At 42.8% G+C, this 18650-nt stretch overlaps 1 protein-coding gene across 6 annotated transcripts in view; it reads left to right on the top strand.

Moving 5' to 3' along the window:
• The window catches only part of LNX2 (ligand of numb-protein X 2), a 93670-nt gene extending 87071 nt beyond the window's left edge, over positions 1-6599 (top strand). For all 6 annotated transcript variants that reach the window (XM_075919227.2, XM_075919226.2, XM_089775522.1 and 3 more), the window contains 2 exons: positions 640-798; positions 4296-6599. In XM_075919227.2, the coding sequence (XP_075775342.2) occupies positions 640-798; positions 4296-4431 (295 nt within the window). In that variant the 3' untranslated portion in view covers positions 4432-6599. The remainder of the gene's footprint in view (positions 1-639; positions 799-4295) is intronic.
• The last annotated feature ends 12051 nt before the right edge of the window (positions 6600-18650 follow it).

Raw genomic sequence — 18650 nt, 5'->3', positions numbered from 1 at the left:
GACACATTCATTATCACTTTTAAAGTATGGTTATGGTCAGGAGAGTGACATACGTAAGTATGTCAAAGCTAATATAGCTACTTGATTCCAATCTGGATTATTTATACTCTGCCTTTTTCTGTCATCCAAAAAACCGTCACCTGTAGAATTTGTATTACTGGTAGTGATGAACCAAAAGAGGCAGAGAGAAGACAGATGGATTTTCATGTCCTAAACTGAAGATGGAAAATCCTAAACTGATTTTTAAAAAATCATCTTTCAGTTTGCAAATGAAGCACATTGGATACCAAAGCTGAGTTGGGAAGATGGGGGGGGGGGATAAAATACGTTACTTTAGAAGTGTCACTTTCCAGGTGTAACTGTATTTAATCAATAATTCCAACAGGACAGTCTTTATGTTAGTATATTTTTACCGCCAGTGTTTTTTAAATATAATTTTAAGCACACTGTAGTCAGGATGGCTAGTATTGCAAGTTGACTCAACCTGGGAACGCTGTTAATTACTATCCTCTACCCGCCACTGCCCCTACTTTTTTATGCTTACTGCAGTGATGTGCTGTAGCAAGTGGTGCACATAAAAGAAAAATATTACTATGGTATGTGTTTTTTCTCCTTCCATATTTCACTCTCACCTCACAGCTGCCTACATAGCTGCCATGATGTAGTGCTACGGAGGAGCAATTTAGGAAGCTGGGGCTTTAGCATTGTTGGTGGATATGAGGAGAATCATACAAACCAGCCTTTCTTCATTAAAACGATTGTTCTTGGAACTCCAGCATACTTTGACGGAAGATTAAAGTAAGTATTACAATTTCTTTTTTAAATGGTATTACAAATACAGGCAGTCCCCGACTTACGCGGATCCGACTTATGTCGGATCCGCACTTACGAACGGGACTTTCTCGCCCCGGAGCTCACAGGCAGCGGTCAGCCACCTCGACCTCCGGGGCGAGAAAAGCTTCTCCTGGTGCCCCTGGTCTGCTGGGGACTGTCTCCAGCAGACCAGGGGCATCGGGAGCAAAGCCGCAGTCCCGGCGGGTTTGCTCGCGGTGCCCCTGGTCTGCTGGAGACGGTCCCCAGCAGACCAGGGGCACCGCGAGCAAACCCACAGCAGCGGCGGGGTCCCGCGCTTCTGAGGCTTTGCTCTGGCAGCGGCTGAATCAGGACTCCTGGGGCAGAGCAGCTGGGGTGCTGCTGGGTTGGTCCAGTAGCGCTGAGGAGTGGTGCTACTGGAGCAACCCAGCAGCACCCCAGCTGCTCTGCCCCAGACGTCCCCAAGTCAGCCGTTGCTGAAACTGACCAGCGCTGACTACAGGAAGCCCAAGGCACAGTTGCTCTGCCCCGGGCTTCCTGGAATCAGCTGCTGATCAGTTTCAGCAGCAGCTGACTTCGGGTTCTTAAGTTGAATCTGTATGTAAGTCAGAACTGGCAGTCAGTTTCAGCAGCGGCTGAATCTGGACGCCAGTTCCGACTTACATACAGATTCAACTTAAGAACAAACCTGCAGTCCCTATCTTGTACGTAACCCGGGGACTGCCTGTAGCATGGGCAAAGTGATAAGGCATATTTCATGAAGTGATTTGTCACATTACATACAATCCTGGGGACACTGACTAATATCCAGGTATTTTTTAGGAGCTGGCCAGCTCCCTAAAAAAGCCTGGCACATCTACGAGGTGCTGTGCTGAGAAGTCTGAAGGATTTTTGGCTGGGATGAAGTGGGATCAGTCAGAACTTGTGCGAACATTTATTCCCCATCATTTTTCCTTACCCCGCCTTTCTTTGGAAACGTGTTCTACTATCAGCCAGTGGTGCTGACTTGACCCATCTCCCCCATAACTTGTACTGATGTTCCCTCTTCAAAGGGAGCAATTGGGAAGTGAGCCTGTTGCACAGTGCTCTCTGCCTACTTCGGGTAGGATTACAAAAGTGAGAGGAGCCTCATATTATAATAAAGCAGGGAGGAAGCGTGTAGAGAAAAGGCTAGAACAGTTACCTAGTCAAGATCACTGAGAGTCAATGAACATGTAGGATCCAATTTTCAGACATGGTATTTTAGTAGGATCCCCAAATCTGGCATTTGGGTGTTTATTTTGGCTGAACTTAGAGTCCATCCAGATCAGAATTTGAAATGCCCATTAAAGCTTCCATTGTTTGTAAATTGGACCACGAAGGTTTGAAAACATGAGTAGAAGATAGTACCATATTTGTTTTACATACAGGGTAGATATGAATTATGTGATGATTACAACATTTATTTTCAGAACAGCTTAATGCACATTTCCAATGATATGGGGACTAGAGGTCATTTTATGACTCAAATCATCACAATAGCAAGCGGTTAAGACTGATACTCTGGGGTTTTGGGAGCTCTGTGTGACTCATGAAAGTTTACAACACAGAAATCTCTTTATAACTATTGCTTTACAAAGTAGCTTAAGAAAAACTGCATTTATAATCCTGAATGCCTTATTCCAGAGAATGGGATTTCCCTGGTCATATACTGTATAGCAGTAGCCTAATAAGTTTTAAAGATCCTTAAATATCAAATGAAATAATATTCTCAAGTACCTAAGCATACTGTACTTGTTGTTAAATGGCCCTATAAATTATTGTTTGTACTTTAGTATACAATTACATTAAAACAACTATATGAAAAAAGCATTGAGTTTGTGACTTTGTAACCTTAAAAGTTAGGAAATGTTCTTCCCTGCCACTGTCCATCTGCTTCTCACCACTCTGAGTCAGGCTGCTTCCTCCTACCCTGCCTATGGAAGAGCCCAAGGAATATTGAAAATAAAGAACAGAGCATTCTGGTATGCCCAGGAGAAGCAATTGCAGGGAAGTACTGCTCATCCCCTGCAACATGGTTTTGGAGCATGCTGTGTGAATAGAACATGGGCTGTGAAGTCACAGAAAGGAACAGCGCAGGGAGAGAGCATGCCGTGTGCAGAAAGACTCCAAAGAGAATGTGGTTGCTAAACTCAAACAAGTCTCCACCAAGCATGTACAAATTGAGATTTTTCAGATGTTTATAACTTGACCAGATTAGGGCAACTTTTCATACAAATGGCAAAAGATGCTTTCCCTGCCTAATTTTAAATCCCTGCTCCAAAGCATGAGGACAGTACGTCTTCCCAATTAAATAGCTGCAGGATTTTTTTTAACATGGGCAAAACTACATATTTTCTATTAACTTCATTTTTAGAAACAGTTGCGCTGCTTTAGTTAAAACTTTCCTATATACAGTATATGTACTTTACCAAACTTAACCAGTAAAGCTGAAGTTGTGTATATGTGTGTGCACGCACGAGCAAGAGAGAGAGAGACTTTACCAAATTTAACTTTTCAAACTACATGCACATCCTGAAGCAGGCACCTGGTATGTGAAACTTTACTGAATAGTTAAGTTTGGTAAAGTTATAAGCAACCATAAACGGGGTATTATGTTGGAAAGTGTTTAACAGCCATATGCAGTAAATGCATATTATATGTAAGTGTGTGTTACACTATACACACGTATATGTTTTATCATAAAATATATATACATACTTATAAATATTTATATCTGCTACTTAACCCAGGTAAAATGATTATTTTTCTCTCTCCCTCTTCCATTCTTGCATCAATCCTGGTATCTTTCCATAGGCAAACTCTTAGGCTATGTCTACACTTGCGGCTTCTTGCGCACGTAATATGCAAATGAGGCTAAGCGTGGAATATCGCCGAGCCTCATTTGTATACCTAATGAGCCACCATTTTTTTCAGGTAGAGGCTCTTGCGCAAGAAGGAGCATCTACAATGCCCCTTCTTGCACAAAAAACCCCTCTTGTGCAAAGCCGTTACACCTATTACTTTTCAGGAAGAATGGCGTTGCGCAAGAGGGTTTTTCTTGCGCAAGAAGGGGCAGTATAGATGCTCCTTCTTACGCAAGAGCCTCTTCTGAAAAAAATGGTGGCTCATTAGGTATGCAAATGAGGCTCGGCGATATTCCACACTTAGCCTCATTTGCATATTACTTGCTCAAGAAGCCGCAAGTGTAGACATAGCCTTAGAGTTAGTGTGGGAATTACACCAGAGCTGAACCCCAGGGGTTCAAGAATTCCCCATACTACTTACAGTGGAAGGTCATACTTCATTTTTTTTTAAATTGAATGCTTTTAGCTCTAGCAGCTGAACTTCAAGTCTAATAGAAACCTCAGGCCCTAACTACAGAATGCCATCTGTTACTCATTGTGTTAAGTTGTTGTGTACTATTGTTCATCAGCTGCTTTCCATTTTGTTTCTTTTTCTAGGTGTGGTGACATGATTGTTGCTGTAAATGGACTATCCACAGTGGGCATGAGCCATTCCTCACTAGTCCCTATGCTAAAGGAGCAGAGAAACAAAGTAACTTTGACTGTTGTTTGCTGGCCTGGAAGCCTCATATAGATTTGTAAAACCGTTTTGGTTCAATAAGCTGATTTTCTACATGGTTGGTACAAAACCTCCATTTTTTTACTGATAGAGCTGGTAATAAGCAGGGCCAAAAACTGCTACATTCATTTTTTTAAAGGGGGGGATACTCAACCTCCTTACTGTACCTGTGTTGCCATGTTGAAACAGCCATATCTATCAAGTTTGATGTGCTCATTGTTTAAGAGCTGACACATGCATGTTAGGATGTTATTGTCATTAAGCCTTCCCAGACAGTAATATTCTGACAGTCAGCAGAAAGCTTCTGTGGTATTTCTGATTTCTCTTAGAATTTTTCCAAATTGAAACACTAAATGGTAAACTTCGTACTCTCTTTTCCCTGAGAGAAGGTTCATGTCAGTAATGCAGTTAAAGTTCTACCCATTGCTGCTGTGAATCAAAACTGGTATGAAAAAGAATGCATTTTTCATTTTTGTGAGTGTTTCCATCTTGTTCCAGTATGTTAAAATAATTTAAGGACCTGTCTTGCTCATAAGGAAGTGTTTCGTCCCATAGTTTTTGTTGCAGGTCATCAGTGTTCACAAAAGAGTAGTACAAAAGCCTGATATTACTGGAATTTTTATAAAGTGCAATAATCAGACTCTTTGCTAGAAAATAATTTAATATGTTTCAAAGTTTGTATCCTATAATGCAAAGGAATATGGAAATAATTAGTCATAATGATGGCAACAAGAAAAATGCCTGGGTCACCTTTGATCGAATGGCCTGCTGTATTAGAGTTTACTTTCCAAATGAATGTTTTGCTATGTCAGAAAATTTTGATGAACATTTTTACTAAAACCGTTTTTACAGTTTATATTGTGATTGTCGGTAGCTCTTTTTATTCTTGTGTAGAAATATTATTGTGACAACTTGTAAATCAGAGAGGTATTTAGAAAAAGACGAATGCTGTTTATGAAAATGGACATTACTGTATAAAAGCAAGAAGATGGGACTCCAAGCGCAAAGTTAACTTCAAAATTTTTGCTTATTCTGTTGCTTGCTGAGAAATGCCTTCATATAAAATACTAAAAAGACCTGTCTTGCATTTGAGAAATAATTTTTCTTTGGCAAACACCTGCCACTCAATTGCTGTTAACTATAATATTTTATATCTTTAATGACATTTAGCATTTTTAAAGCAAACCTATAACTTGCAAGTTTTGCTTTGTCCATAATGTTTGCAGGATAAGTACTCTTTTTTTTTTAAAAAAGCACACCAACTAATGTGCTGATCTGTAACAAAGTCTATATATTGTTAATATTCTGCATACTTGAAAAAGCGTTCCATTTAGAAACCAAGTTCAGAATCTGAACTAATTTATGAATGACCTCTCTGTTGTAATAATGATGGTATTAATTATCAACGAATGTATTTCATAATCACTGCATATTTCAATTGTGAAGCATGAATTTTATTTTCAAACTTAGCAGCTATATTGCTGGAGCATATTATCGCATGTCAGTGAATCCAGTAGCTTTGTTTAAAAAATAAAGCTACCATCTCTTGCCAAAAATGTAAAAGCTCTTATGAATTAAGTAGTTTTATTCCTCTCTGTGGTGTATGATGTTTGCTTTCACACTATCAAGATACAGAGCAATTTCCCATGCAGTATATTACTGTATAGAGAATATTTGTTTTTGAAGAAGACAGAAACTGCCTTTCTTTGATATTCCCTAGCTAAGGTGAGAACAAGGTTTCCTCCAATCCAAATATAGTTTAACTGTATATTTTGTTTTTAATGCGAAGTTTTGCCAACTACATTTTTGCATAGCATTTAGGAAATGTATTGACCAGTGTGTTGCATTTAAAATATTTCATTTGAAGTGACAGAATCTTCAACATTTGAAAAAAAAATCTAATTTTTACCCTTTTTTCTTTTTTATCATGAAAGCATGGTTTAGCTTAAGTTGTGCTTATATGGTTTATTCCACTGGGCAGTAGCTTTTGATCACAATATCTTGTGATGGAAACTTGTTCCCAAGGGTCTCCCTCTCTTATGATTTTGCAATTTCTTTGTCAGGTTGTTCTTCTGTGCCTTGCATTTAAATTATTTCAAGATTTTTTTTGGATACTTCTATCTAATTGTGTGGTATTATTGAAGAATGAATGAAAATAAAAGTCCAGTTTATCCATTTCATCAGCTCAGTATTGTATGACTCTTTACAAAGAATATATGTAAGTGAATTTGCCTTCAACTTAGGGATATATTTCTCTCTCTGGTTAGACACAAGTTACAGTTATAGAACTTTACAGAAAAATCTCAGAGCACATTCATGAGAAAATAGGAACATGAGATTTACCAAACTAGAACACCTCAGTTATCTGTCAAACTCACATTTCAGCAGTGGGTAATACCAAAAAGCTTCAGAAAATAATGGAAAACCTGCACATTCCAGTACTCTACCACAAGGGCAATTTCTTGGTGCTGATCATCACAAGGACTCTGCTATAATCCAGGTTTGGTACAGGAAAACGCATACAACCTTGCTGGAAAGGCAGCTTTATGCCCTCAAGTAGGAATGATTCTTTGTAAGGAAGGTAAAGAGCAACCTTTTGAAGATCTGGTTAAAACTTCATTAGATGTACTGACCAGATCCTAGATTGTGGTTCTTGATAGGACATGGCCCAGTAGGTAGAAGGATCAGGAAGCCTTACATTCACTAAGAGATTTCCTGAAAAATGGAAAAGGATCTGCAGAATTTGCCAGTATTAGTGCTTCCTTCTAGTATGACAGTGAAAAAATAAGGGTTTTCATGTATAGACAGATGTAGCTGCTGCATCTGAGCATACGCACATTCCATTAAGTCCTGGACCTAGTAATCTGTATACTTTGTCTTCCCAGAAGTAACAGTTATCCTAAGCAATCCTGTGGATCTTCAGTTAAGAGTATAAAACAGTTTACTTTGCCTCATGGCATACTAATGAAGCAAAATCTGCTTCACTATTTCGAGGGCTTAATTCCTATTTGAATCAGGAACAACACAGGGAAAATTTCAATATTGCAAAACTGAAAGTTCCTGTTGTAAAATGCCTGCAGATGCAATGAAAAATCTAAACCTACTTCCCAGATTTGTCATCAATCAATACAGTAAACAGGGATTTTCCTACATCCCCCCCCCCATAGAGGTGTATACCGCTCCGAATTTCCCCAACACCCCTCCCCCCTTGGTTTTGTGAACTATGGTGCCATACAGCCTACCTTCACCCTCATGGTGTCACCCCTCATCAGCCCTTATAAATTCGAACATACACACCCCAATTTCAATTCCTGGGGAGGCTACTGACAGTAAACTTGGTATGTTTCAATGTAGTGATCTTCACTAGAGTCTTGTTAAATATTAGAGAGATTTTTCTCTTCAAAATCATACTTTATGCATGGGCCTTTGTCAAGTTCTAGGATGCAATTCCGGACTAGTGACGGGTTGTGTTACCACTTGCCCAGCATCCATGGGTGCCCTACAATGCCTTACTTCTGTAGCTCCCAGCCAGCCTACAAGCATACAGATCACACTTGAGTGTCTGGTTGCGTGGATGGGTTCATCAGCTCTGACCCCAGGATCCTGTTCATAACCCCAGTCTGGCTTCTATCAGTCTTGGCTATTACTTGCATGTTGGCCCACACATACTCCTAATCCCCTATTTTCCTAAAAATGTAAGCTCTACAATGTCCTGCCTTCTTCTGAGCAGTTCAGAGAAATAACGTGGCTCATTTGCTCCACTACAAATACAGGAACACATCAGGGCTTATTATATTAACTGGGTGAACACACTCTAGCTTTTGAGCACAGCACCAAGTTGGCTAAGACATTAAAAACATTTATTAACAGTATATCTAGGATACAATTAATTCAAGTGTAAAGAATAAAGTTAGAACAGGTTACAAACAAATAAATGAAAACCTGCATCAAAAAGTCTAAAACTTAATTCAGCAAGGTACAGGGCTTGTTCAAGATGGTTTCTTTCACCAGCTCTTCCTCCAGGCCATGGCTGACTTTCACTGAGGACTTTCTACAAAAGTACAAGGTGCTGGCTTCCTTGTCTCCTTAGGTGAAATATCTATATCTAAGCAGGTTTCTGACCTGTATTTGGTTCCAAAGATTTAGGCCATTCTTTCCTCCCCTTCCCCCCCTTAGTGGAAGGACCAATCTTTCTCAGTTTAGAAGAGCTCAGACTTCCTGTGTGTGAGAAGCTAACAGCCTCTGCTGAATATTGATGATGTATTAAGCTATTTGTGAGGTATTTGGATACCTTGAGGATGAATGTAGTGTAAAACCTGTGACATTCCAAAAGGTATATTTGGTTAAATACAGTCGTCTTAAGTACCCGAGTTCGAAGATCATGGAAGAAGAATGCAGTTTGACTAAAACTGGGACATACACATCTTTTTAACTGCAAACTTTTGTGTACAGGTGGAATACTGGGCATATTTTGTGAATTACATATGGTGTGAACTTCAGTCTTTGAAGAACAGTGATAAATACCAGAGATATGAACATCAAATTATAGTGGAAATTAGAGCAGGAAATTCATATTAGATTAACTTGTCCAGATTGTTTCCGTCACTAGGTACCCTAGAGCCTAATCCAGTTTTAAACTAAATATTTTACATAATGGATAGGTTATCTTTACCACTAAGGTATTGTGAGAGGCTTTCATCAAATTAAATAAAAGCAATAATTCGGTGATCAATCAGAGACAAGCAATATCATTATTTGTAGTTACAGTAATGTCTAGGGATGTCACTAAAGGAGAAGGACCCTGTTATGTTAGCTAGATATATTTAGTGAACCATTGTTACAGCATGCCAGTGGATTTCCATAGATTTCCTGCAAAACCTTACTCATTGGAGAAGTTTAGGGTTGCCAAGTGTCTGGTATTGACCCGGACAGTCTGATATTTTTGCCTCCTGTCTGGTAAAAGAAATTAGAAAATACCGGACACCTAAAATGGCTGGTATTTTCTGATTTTTTTTTTTCCCCTGCCAGGAGGTGAAACTTCCAAACTCTCCAGGGCAATACCGGACACCTGGCAACCCTACACACACTCAGCAACCGGTCCCAGCCCTCTCTTACCCCTCCCCTCCACCCGCTTACCTGGTTCTGCAGGGGAGCTGTCTGGCCTAGAGCCAGAAAACAAGAAGTGTTTTCCACACATTGCACTATCTACAGTTCCAACCAGGGTTTTGCATTTGTCAGCACTTGTCAGGCAAAACATTAGAAGACTTGCACCAAGATTAAAGAAATGGGTACTGCAAAGGCTCCAAAGCCCCGTCTGGGGATATCTAAGTGGCCTGACTTCCCAGAGGGCCAGGCTGCTCCCATTGACTCTCAGCACTTTTGAAAAATCAAGCCACTTATTTATGTGCCTTATTTATAGATGTAGGCGTTTGTCCCTATGCGCTCAGGTTTGGAAATCTTGTCACCTGCCTGTATTAGAGCTAGCAAATATTCTCCATCCTCACTTGCAAGTTCTCTGGCTTTTATTATTATTTTATTTTCCCCCTCCCACTCATGTGAGCAGGCTAACATGAAAAGCGTGCTAAAAGCACGCAGCTTACGTGCTTTTCTCTCACTCCCAGCTGGTGAGGGAAGGAGGCAGAGGAGTAAGTGACGCAAGCTGTGCTTTCCCTCGCTCCTAAATAGGGGAATGGGAAGAAGAGCACACAGTGTGGTGCCCTTGTCCCATGGGCTCTGCAGCCTGCCTTCTCTGGGGTCCAGCCACTTACCCTGGAGGCTCTGCTGCCCCTCAGGCTCCTGCTGCCAACCCACGGCTCTGCAGCTGCCTCCAGCTGTTGCTAGGGTTGCCAACTCTCCTGGACCAGATGCTTTTTGTGGCCATGATGTTTGCACCATCTGGTCCAGGAGAGTTGGCAACCCAAGTTGTGACCCCCCAATCTGGGATGGTGAGATGAACAGCTGTCTCCTGTACCCTAAAAATAGTTCCATTGCCACTGGAGGTAAGTGCTACTTTTGAGAGAATGGGGGTTTTCAAATTGCACCAGAGCTACTAATGGGACTTATGTGCCCATAGTTTGCCTTGAGGAGCGCATGAGTCCATAAACTGCAAAGGGTATAACTCCAGTGTTATAAAGAGCCTCATGGATTATAGAGGGCAATTTATGAACATCAACATGAGCTGCACTCAGTTCATGGTACTAGGACTTTTCATTGCTTGAGCATCTACATTCATGGACACTATTCCCATCAAATGATATTGTCATAAATGGAGTTACTGTCCCCACCGTTATTCTGGGGCCCCATGTACCGTGTTTTTTTTTTTTTTTTTTTTGCCTTGGCTTATGAATTGTACCTGGATTTTAGAGGCCTTGGGAAAAGACAGTTTAATTACACTCTTTGTAGGTGTAGAATGGTCTGGCTTGATGTGTTTTTGGCAGGCTGAAATCCTGTTGGTGGTGTCAGCAGACCCATTTGTATTCCAGTGTTATCAGTGCTGTCCTCATTACTGTAGTTTGCTGCTTTCTTCACTATTTTTGTGATGCTAGAGATGAGCCATTTCCTCCTGAATGCACCTATGACACCAAAGGAACAATGAATCAGTAACCTCAGCCAGAAAGTGCATCTACCACTGCTGAACCTGGATGCACCAGAGCAACAGAAGTCAGGGATGTTTTATGCTCCTATATTTGGATTTACATGGCTCATTGGAGGTGGAGAAATAATACCTCTTTGAATGTACTTGGTGTGGGAGGGTGAACTTAATTGATTTGGGAGTTGATCAGTTCTTGAGGAGCATGGGGACTTGATTACCTTGCAACGTACATATGAATGAAATGACAACATGAACTGGGGAAGGGATTAGAGATGATTCACAAAATTGCTTCATATAGGGAAGTTCTTGAGGTGTGAATTTCTGTATCTAAGTGTCTAGAGGAATTGTGGTTGCTTACTAATTCCTAACTGTCCCTGATCATGGGTTTAGCTTTCTTATTCCAAATGTTGATTGTCTGATGAGATGAACTGATAACAATACACATTCTTGATGATATAAAAAAGCTTTACTTGTAAACACATTGAAACGGTACAATGGTCACCCATGGCCAGTTGCCATTACTAACCCCGAACACCAGTTACGAAAGAACATTTTCCAAATAAAACAAACACGTGTCGCAAAGTGCAAAGATGGCAGAAACCCGTCTACCGCTGCATATCACCTGGCCCCATGTTCTTCTTACCCTTCTTTCCCTATTTTCTCTGCATTTAATGTCAAGGGAGAAGGGTGGAGGCACTTATAGGTGAGAAGGTCTGGATCAGTGGGGGGCCAGTGACCCCACAGAAAAGTCAGTCAGAGGCCACACCCAACCACCCTCAGGGCCCTGGGACTTCCCTTGTGATCCAGCCCCACAGGGTGGAAGAGGACAACAAGGCTTGGAGACCAGCCATGGGGCTGAAGCATGAGCACCAGCTTGTCCCACTGAAGGAGGAAGCCCCGAGCCTTGCCACAAGCTGGTTCAAGGTAAGCCAAGGGTCAGATCTGGCCCACAGGACATAGGCTCCCAACCCGGGTCTAGATGGAAGGCTGCAGGTGGGTTACTTGCTCTGCTGAGCTGCTCATGGGCCCAACTGCATAGCCCCCTGCCCAACAAGCTGGAGGCTACATTGCAGGGGAATCAGGACACGGGGTGGGAGAGGCAGCGGAAGCCAATGACTTTGTAGCCATGATTGCAGGTCTCTCTGTGGAGCTCTATTCACCTCCCATAGCCATTCCTGTTCCAGGAAGTGGGTGGCATGTGCCTTCTGCTCCGAAATCCTGTTCTCAGGCTCTGCAGTAAGCTACCGTCTTTTCTCCTGCCTCTCCTCCAGCCTTAAATCCTTCTGCTACACACACCCTGCTTGCTCTCTAAAGAACGTCAGCCATCGGTTCATTGTGGAACCGCAGCCTCATGGAATGGTCCAGGAAGGTACCTTGGGCCAGGTTGGTACTGCACTGAAATCCAGATATGGAGTAACAGCAGTCACTAGAGGCTGAGGGGCCTGCAGTGGGACAAGACAAAGAGGATTATTGTCTCAAGTAGCTCAATAGGGACGCACAGAATTAATTCTTGTTAGCCTGGGCTTCTCCGACCTTTTGCATTGGCTCTTAAAGCAGAAATCCCTCCCATTTCTGTAGCAAGTAGCATTAAAACAGAACCAGAAAAATACTGAGTTTGGTAGCAGCATCTGTTCCTTCCAGCTCTGCTGCAGCAGAAGTGCCATGCTGCTGTTCATTTACCAGTGACCTTTCACAGGAGGCCATTAAAGTAGCTGCAAGCAGCAGGGGCTGCTCAGCCTTTGACGTTGGCCTTGGTTTGGGGACATTTCTGGCCAGACAAGGCTGACAGCAATTGCTTTTAAAGAGTCCTGTTTTTATGTTGACTTGAGGAAGGAAAGAAGCCCTCCTGAGCACTTCTTCCCAGCATAGGGGAGTGTGTCAGAGGCCCACTTCCTTCAGAGCCTCGTTCAGCTCTAATTCTCAAACTAAGAGCACCCCCAGCCAGCAAAACCAGTCTCAGCCATGCTTGTTAATGCTCCTTTTCAAAGATTCCCCCACCTCCTTCCTTAGCACCAGCAAGCCCAGCACTTCTCTTTGTCAGTCTCTGCCTTCCCTCCCTACCAGCAGCTGAAGGAGTGAGGGTTGTGGGTGTTCCCTAGGGATGGATTTTAATCACCCAGCACACCTGGGCCCTGCTGGTTAGAGGGGAGGGGTTTTTCAGAACTCTTCTTTCCCCCTGCCACCTTCTGCTCTGGGAGCTATTCCATGCTGTCTGCCAGCGGGACCATGCAGCTATTGCTTCTCATCAAGACCCTGGAAGTCACTGTAGTTACAAGCAAATGACTCTGAGCTGTTGTTTGTTTGAGCAGAACCCCAGGGCCTTTGCCCAGAACTAAAAATGGCAGAACCAATTTGTGAGGTGAGAGAAGTCCAAAGTACAGACCACGAGGCCCATCAGTCCAGCAGACTATCTGGATGTGGCCTCTTCAAGGATGCCTATTTGCATGTTCCAATCGCTCAGCATTAAATGTGCTTCCTCTGGTTTGCCCTCTCCCTTTTTCATCTTCAGCTTTACTCTCTGCCCATTCTGTCTGACCAGTGTGCACTCTCTCCAGCATAGCTACTACCTGGGGGAACACTAACCAGAGACTCAGAGATGCAAGATCAACACACCAGCTGGGCACAGAAGGAAGGGGTTACTCATTGGGGTAGACTGAGTTACCTGGACACAGAAAGGAATTAATAGGTAAGAAAGTCTCCTCTGAGTAATTCCAACCATGTGAGATTTATTAACAACCTTGTGCTTATATTGTTACACCAGATGACACTTTAATGGTGTAGTATACGGCGATCATGGTTTTAGGATGATTTAATGTATTTCACTGCCTTCAAACAATCCATAACTGTGTTTTGTCTACTGAGCTGTCTGCTTTAGCTCACCTTTTCCATTCACTTCAAGGCTTTCTTTTTCCTTTCTTTGGCCCAAAGCTCACGTTTGTACAAGAAACCAGATCTTGGAGGGTTTGCTGTAGCACACTCAAAAGCCAGTGTCTTTCATCTTTGGAGGTAGCTATTTAATTACCATCCTTGTAATGGTACTGCCCCACCCCAGACATCTTCGCTGTTTATATGGGAGACCTTTTCTCAAGAACCTCCTCGGGGCTCTTGTTGACTTGAGGGGAGGGTGGGTCACACAATATGGCTCAGTCCCCATTCACAGCCTCTGAAACTACCAACAAGCAGTACACATTAGCACCCTCCTCTGGCTAGTTATGGAAGATTGTTTGCTCTCCCTAGAGAACCCTGGTGTCTCCTGTAGCCCAAACAATGATGGAAGACTACAGCACTAGGTGGAAAGTAGGATGTGGGAGTAACAAGACCCAACAGGAAGGAATGGGTGAAAGGATTAGGATGGCCCGTAGGCCCAGGTAAATCTCTTCACTAGTAATTATCTCAAGGTGGTGCATTTACCAGGCCAGCTGAGGTTATGTCCTAATAATCTTCTGGAGCTCACTTTATGCCAAAACAAAAAACAAAGCCATATTTCTGACTGTTGCCAATCACGTGGTACATAATTGTAGGTATGTGTGGGTGGGCGGGCAGGTAAGAGAGCCATTTGGTTACAGCATGGGAAATTTATATCATACAGAGTGCAGCTCTTTGACTATCTTTGTTATTGAAGCTTTCATAATTACTCACCTTATGAAGATGTTAAATGTAATTCTGATCAGACCCTTCTAAAAATGCCTCAGATTAAAAGCTTTTGCTGGCTCTTTAGGCTATGGGCCTGCAATTACAGAAAATGAACCACATTTTAGCTTTCCATTGAAATTAATAACAGCAGTTCTCCAGTTGATTCTGTGAGTAGTTAATGGAACAAACTGGATACATTACTACAATATGGGTTTTAAAGCCATTTGAGAGAGATTCTGTGTTTCAAATAGGAAAATAATTCACACAATGCAACCCCTTTTGTGTGTATTTCCTAAAACGCTGGATGTATCTAGTTTTAACATGTAACAGTTTAACAAATCATTAACTATTTCAAAAAGCTTTTCCTTTCCCATCTGTATTTTAGGGATAGGAGACCAACACAGAAAACGACACTGAAAAAAAAAAAGCAACACCCTAAGCCAGTGTATTAAATGATGCATAAAAGAAAAGCTAAACTCTGACCTGAAGGACACAAATGGATTTCATTGAATATCTTGAAAAATCCACCAAGTTAATATGTGAGCAAAAAAGTTTTCAAGTTTCATGAGATTTGGAGATGTTTAATTCCTGTATCTCAGTGAAACTCAGACACCGTAGATAGCAAATTTTCTTTTTTCTGCGCGTTCTGCAATTTGCTTATCTGTAATTGGAAAATGCAATGGAAGAGAAAGGAATGCAAGATTGTTGAGGAACGTAATAAGTCATCTGGCTTGCAGCCATATTACTTAGGGATGTTATCTTGCCAGATCTTGCATGTTAAATGGGATTGAGCCTGCTCAGTACTTTCAGGAGAGTCCTACAAAAAAAAATGCTTTGGAGCTAGTGATTCATTAGGTGGTATTTTCCCCTTTCTCCATTCTGAGCCAGTTTTCCCAAGGGACATTAAATTGAGATGCTTTTTAAAATAAGACAAATTCTGTCATCAAGACAAAGATAGAAACAAAAACCAAACAAACTAAGTCCAACCAAAGGCCATTCAGGACACAATGAAAATGTTCCTATTGAAAAAAAACTTGACAGAAGAAGGTCTCAAACACCCAGACATTGGCTGAGCTCCTAAAGGAGAAGAATATGAAGTACTAAAGCTAACTGAAATGAACCCCTGTGATGAGCTGTTCATTCCCCACACTGAGGAACAGGACACAGGCTGTTGGGAGCAGCTCTGGTAACAGGAAGCTGCACCCAACCATGACTGCTGGGCATTCTCTCAATGGGGGTGGAACTTAAAATGGTGTGGCAGAGCTTACGGCTTGCAGTCAGTGCAATGGAGCAGACCTGCACTGGGAGCTCTTGCTGGGATAGTGTTGGAGCCTCAGGCCACCCCAAAGTCAAGCTCCATTCAGCGCTGCAAACCACTGCAGAAGAGACAGCAGAGCATCCACTCGTGTGTGGGAGAGGGAACCTCCTGACACCTTTCTGGTGGGTCCTGGACTAGGCCGGGTGGTACTGTTACCCAGGTCATACGCCTGAAAGAGCTGCCCTAGGGCCTGGTAGAGCAGGAGGGCCTGGTAGCGCAGAAGGGCCTTGATTCCCCTCCCACCAATTCTGGACTTGAACCACTATGCCAGTGGTTCTCAATTTATTTATCCTTGTAGGCCACATATGCAGGTATGTGTTATGTGGGCCACATCCGCCTAATACGTGAACTACTGTATGGCCTGAGGATGTCACATGGGCTGCAGCTGTGTGCTGAGTGGGCCACATGTGAGCTACGGGCTGAAAACCACTGCATTATATACCACTGCATTATAAAACCACTGCATTAGTAGCCAGTGCCCTGACCTCTAGGAGACATGATCTAGAGAAAGGGTCCCTCATTACAGCCCTTCAGGAATTCACCCAACACTTCATATGTTAGCAAATGGGTTTAAGAGTTTCAGAAGAAATATCCAGCAGTGTTCACCATGCTTCCAGCCTCCACTCCTTCAAAGCCTATCGTAGAATCATGATGGTGCTCTCTAGAAGCCTCCCTCAAGTGCAAACATTCTAAACGGACCAGACAAAGAGTGGGAGGAGAAACTGAGGTGCACAGAAGTGATGGGAATTGCCTGAGGTGTCACAGCAGGGCAGTGGCAGAGCCGGGAAAAAAACCCAGGTGTCCCGATTCTCACTCTGTGCCTCATCCACTCAACCACGCTGCCTTAGCCTTTCCAGACATCTTCCACGAGTCTCGTTGCCATGCAATGAAGTGCTTAAAAAACAGCCCACAAACACCCTGACCATCGCTGCTGACTCAGTCACTCATTTTGATTGCAGCCCTTTTCCCACCAAGTAGCTAGAGTCCAGAGAGCCGCTGATGCTGACATGTACAGGACACTTCGGCTCTGCAGGTATTTTCAGACTCTCAGAAACTCTTCCAAGGTCAAGGCATTGACATCTCTAAGAAAAGTCCGTTTCCTGTTGAGCTAAGTGCGCTGACCCTTGCTCTGAATACTTGTGCAACAGTGCCCCAGTAGCCTCACCTCCAGAGCTGACCTTGCTGAGCACCTGTGCTCCGTTGAGCCTCCCTGCAGAGTAGAGTCCTAGCCCCAGGCTTTTTAGCTTGTGGGAGAGGCAAGGCAGGATGGATGCAGACACAGCCAGCAATTATTTGCTTAGAAGTTTCTGGGAAGAGTCTCCACACTCAACCCCATGTGGGACTTGCCTGTCACAAAGATAACCCGAAGCCGAGTGCATCTGTGCAACAGCTGGGTGTTTGCTTCCCAGTGCAGAGAGACAGCCAACATGCTGGCTCTGCTTGACTAGTGTGCTAAGACAAGCAGTATAGTCTAGGTGGCATAGGAGGGAACTCATAGAATCATAGAATCCTAGGACTGGAAGGGACCTCGAGAGGTCATCGAGTCCAGCCCCCCGCCCTCAAGGCAGGATCAAGCTCCGTCTACACCATCCCTGACAGATGTCTATCTAACCTGTTCTTAAATATCTCCAGAGAGGGAGATTCCACCACCTCCCTTGGCAATTTATTCCAATATTTGACCACCCTGACAGTTAGGAATTTTTTCCTAATGTCCAATCTAAACCTCCCCTGCTGCACTTTAAGCCCATTACTCCTTGTCCTGTCCTCAGAAACCAAGAGGAACAAATTTTCTCCTTCCTCCTTGTGACACCCTTTTAGATATTTGAAAGCCGCTATCATGTCCCCCCTTAATCTTCTTTTTTCCAAACTAAACAAGCCCAGTTCATGAAGCCTGGCTTCATAGGTCATGTTCTCTAAACCTTTAATCATTCTTGTCGCTCTTCTCTGTACCCTTTCCAATTTTTCCACATCTTTCTTGAAATGTGGCGCCCAGAACTGGACACAGTACTCCAGCTGAGGCCTAACTAGTGCAGAGTAGAGCGGCAGAATGACTTCACGAGTTTTGCTTACAACACACCTGTTAATACAACCTAGAATCATATTTGCTTTTTTTGCAACAGCATCACACTGTTGACTCATATTCAACTTGTGGTCCACTATGACCCCTAGATCCCTTTCCGCCATGCTCCTTCCTAGACAGTCGCTTCCCATCTTGTATGTATGGAACTGATTGTTCCTTCCTAAGTGGAGCACTTTGCATTTCTCTCTATTAAACCTCATCCTGTTTACCTCCGACCATTTCTCTAACTTGCTAAGGTCATTCTGAATTATGTCCCTATCCTCCAAAGAAGTCGCAACCCCACCCAGTTTGGTATCATCTGCAAACTTAATAAGCGTACTCTCTATCCCAATATCTACATCATTGATGAAGATATTGAACAGTACGGGTCCCAAAACAGACCCTTGAGGAACTCCACTTGTTATCCCTTTCCAGCAGGATTTAGAACCGTTAACAACCACTCTCTGACTACGGTTATCTAGCCAATTATGCACCCACCTTATCGTGGCCCTATCTAAGTTATATTTGCCTAGTTTATCAATAAGAATATCATGCGAGACCGTATCAAATGCCTTACTAAAGTCTAGGTATATGACATCCACCGCTTCTCCCTTATCCACAAGGCTCGTTAT

The sequence above is a fragment of the Pelodiscus sinensis genome, chromosome 1 (assembly GCF_052426305.1).
Source record: "Pelodiscus sinensis isolate ZL-2025 chromosome 1, ASM5242630v1, whole genome shotgun sequence".
NCBI lineage: Eukaryota > Metazoa > Chordata > Testudines > Trionychidae > Pelodiscus > Pelodiscus sinensis.
Note: the sequence above shows the minus strand (reverse complement) of the source record. Positions and strands in the feature narration are given on the sequence as shown.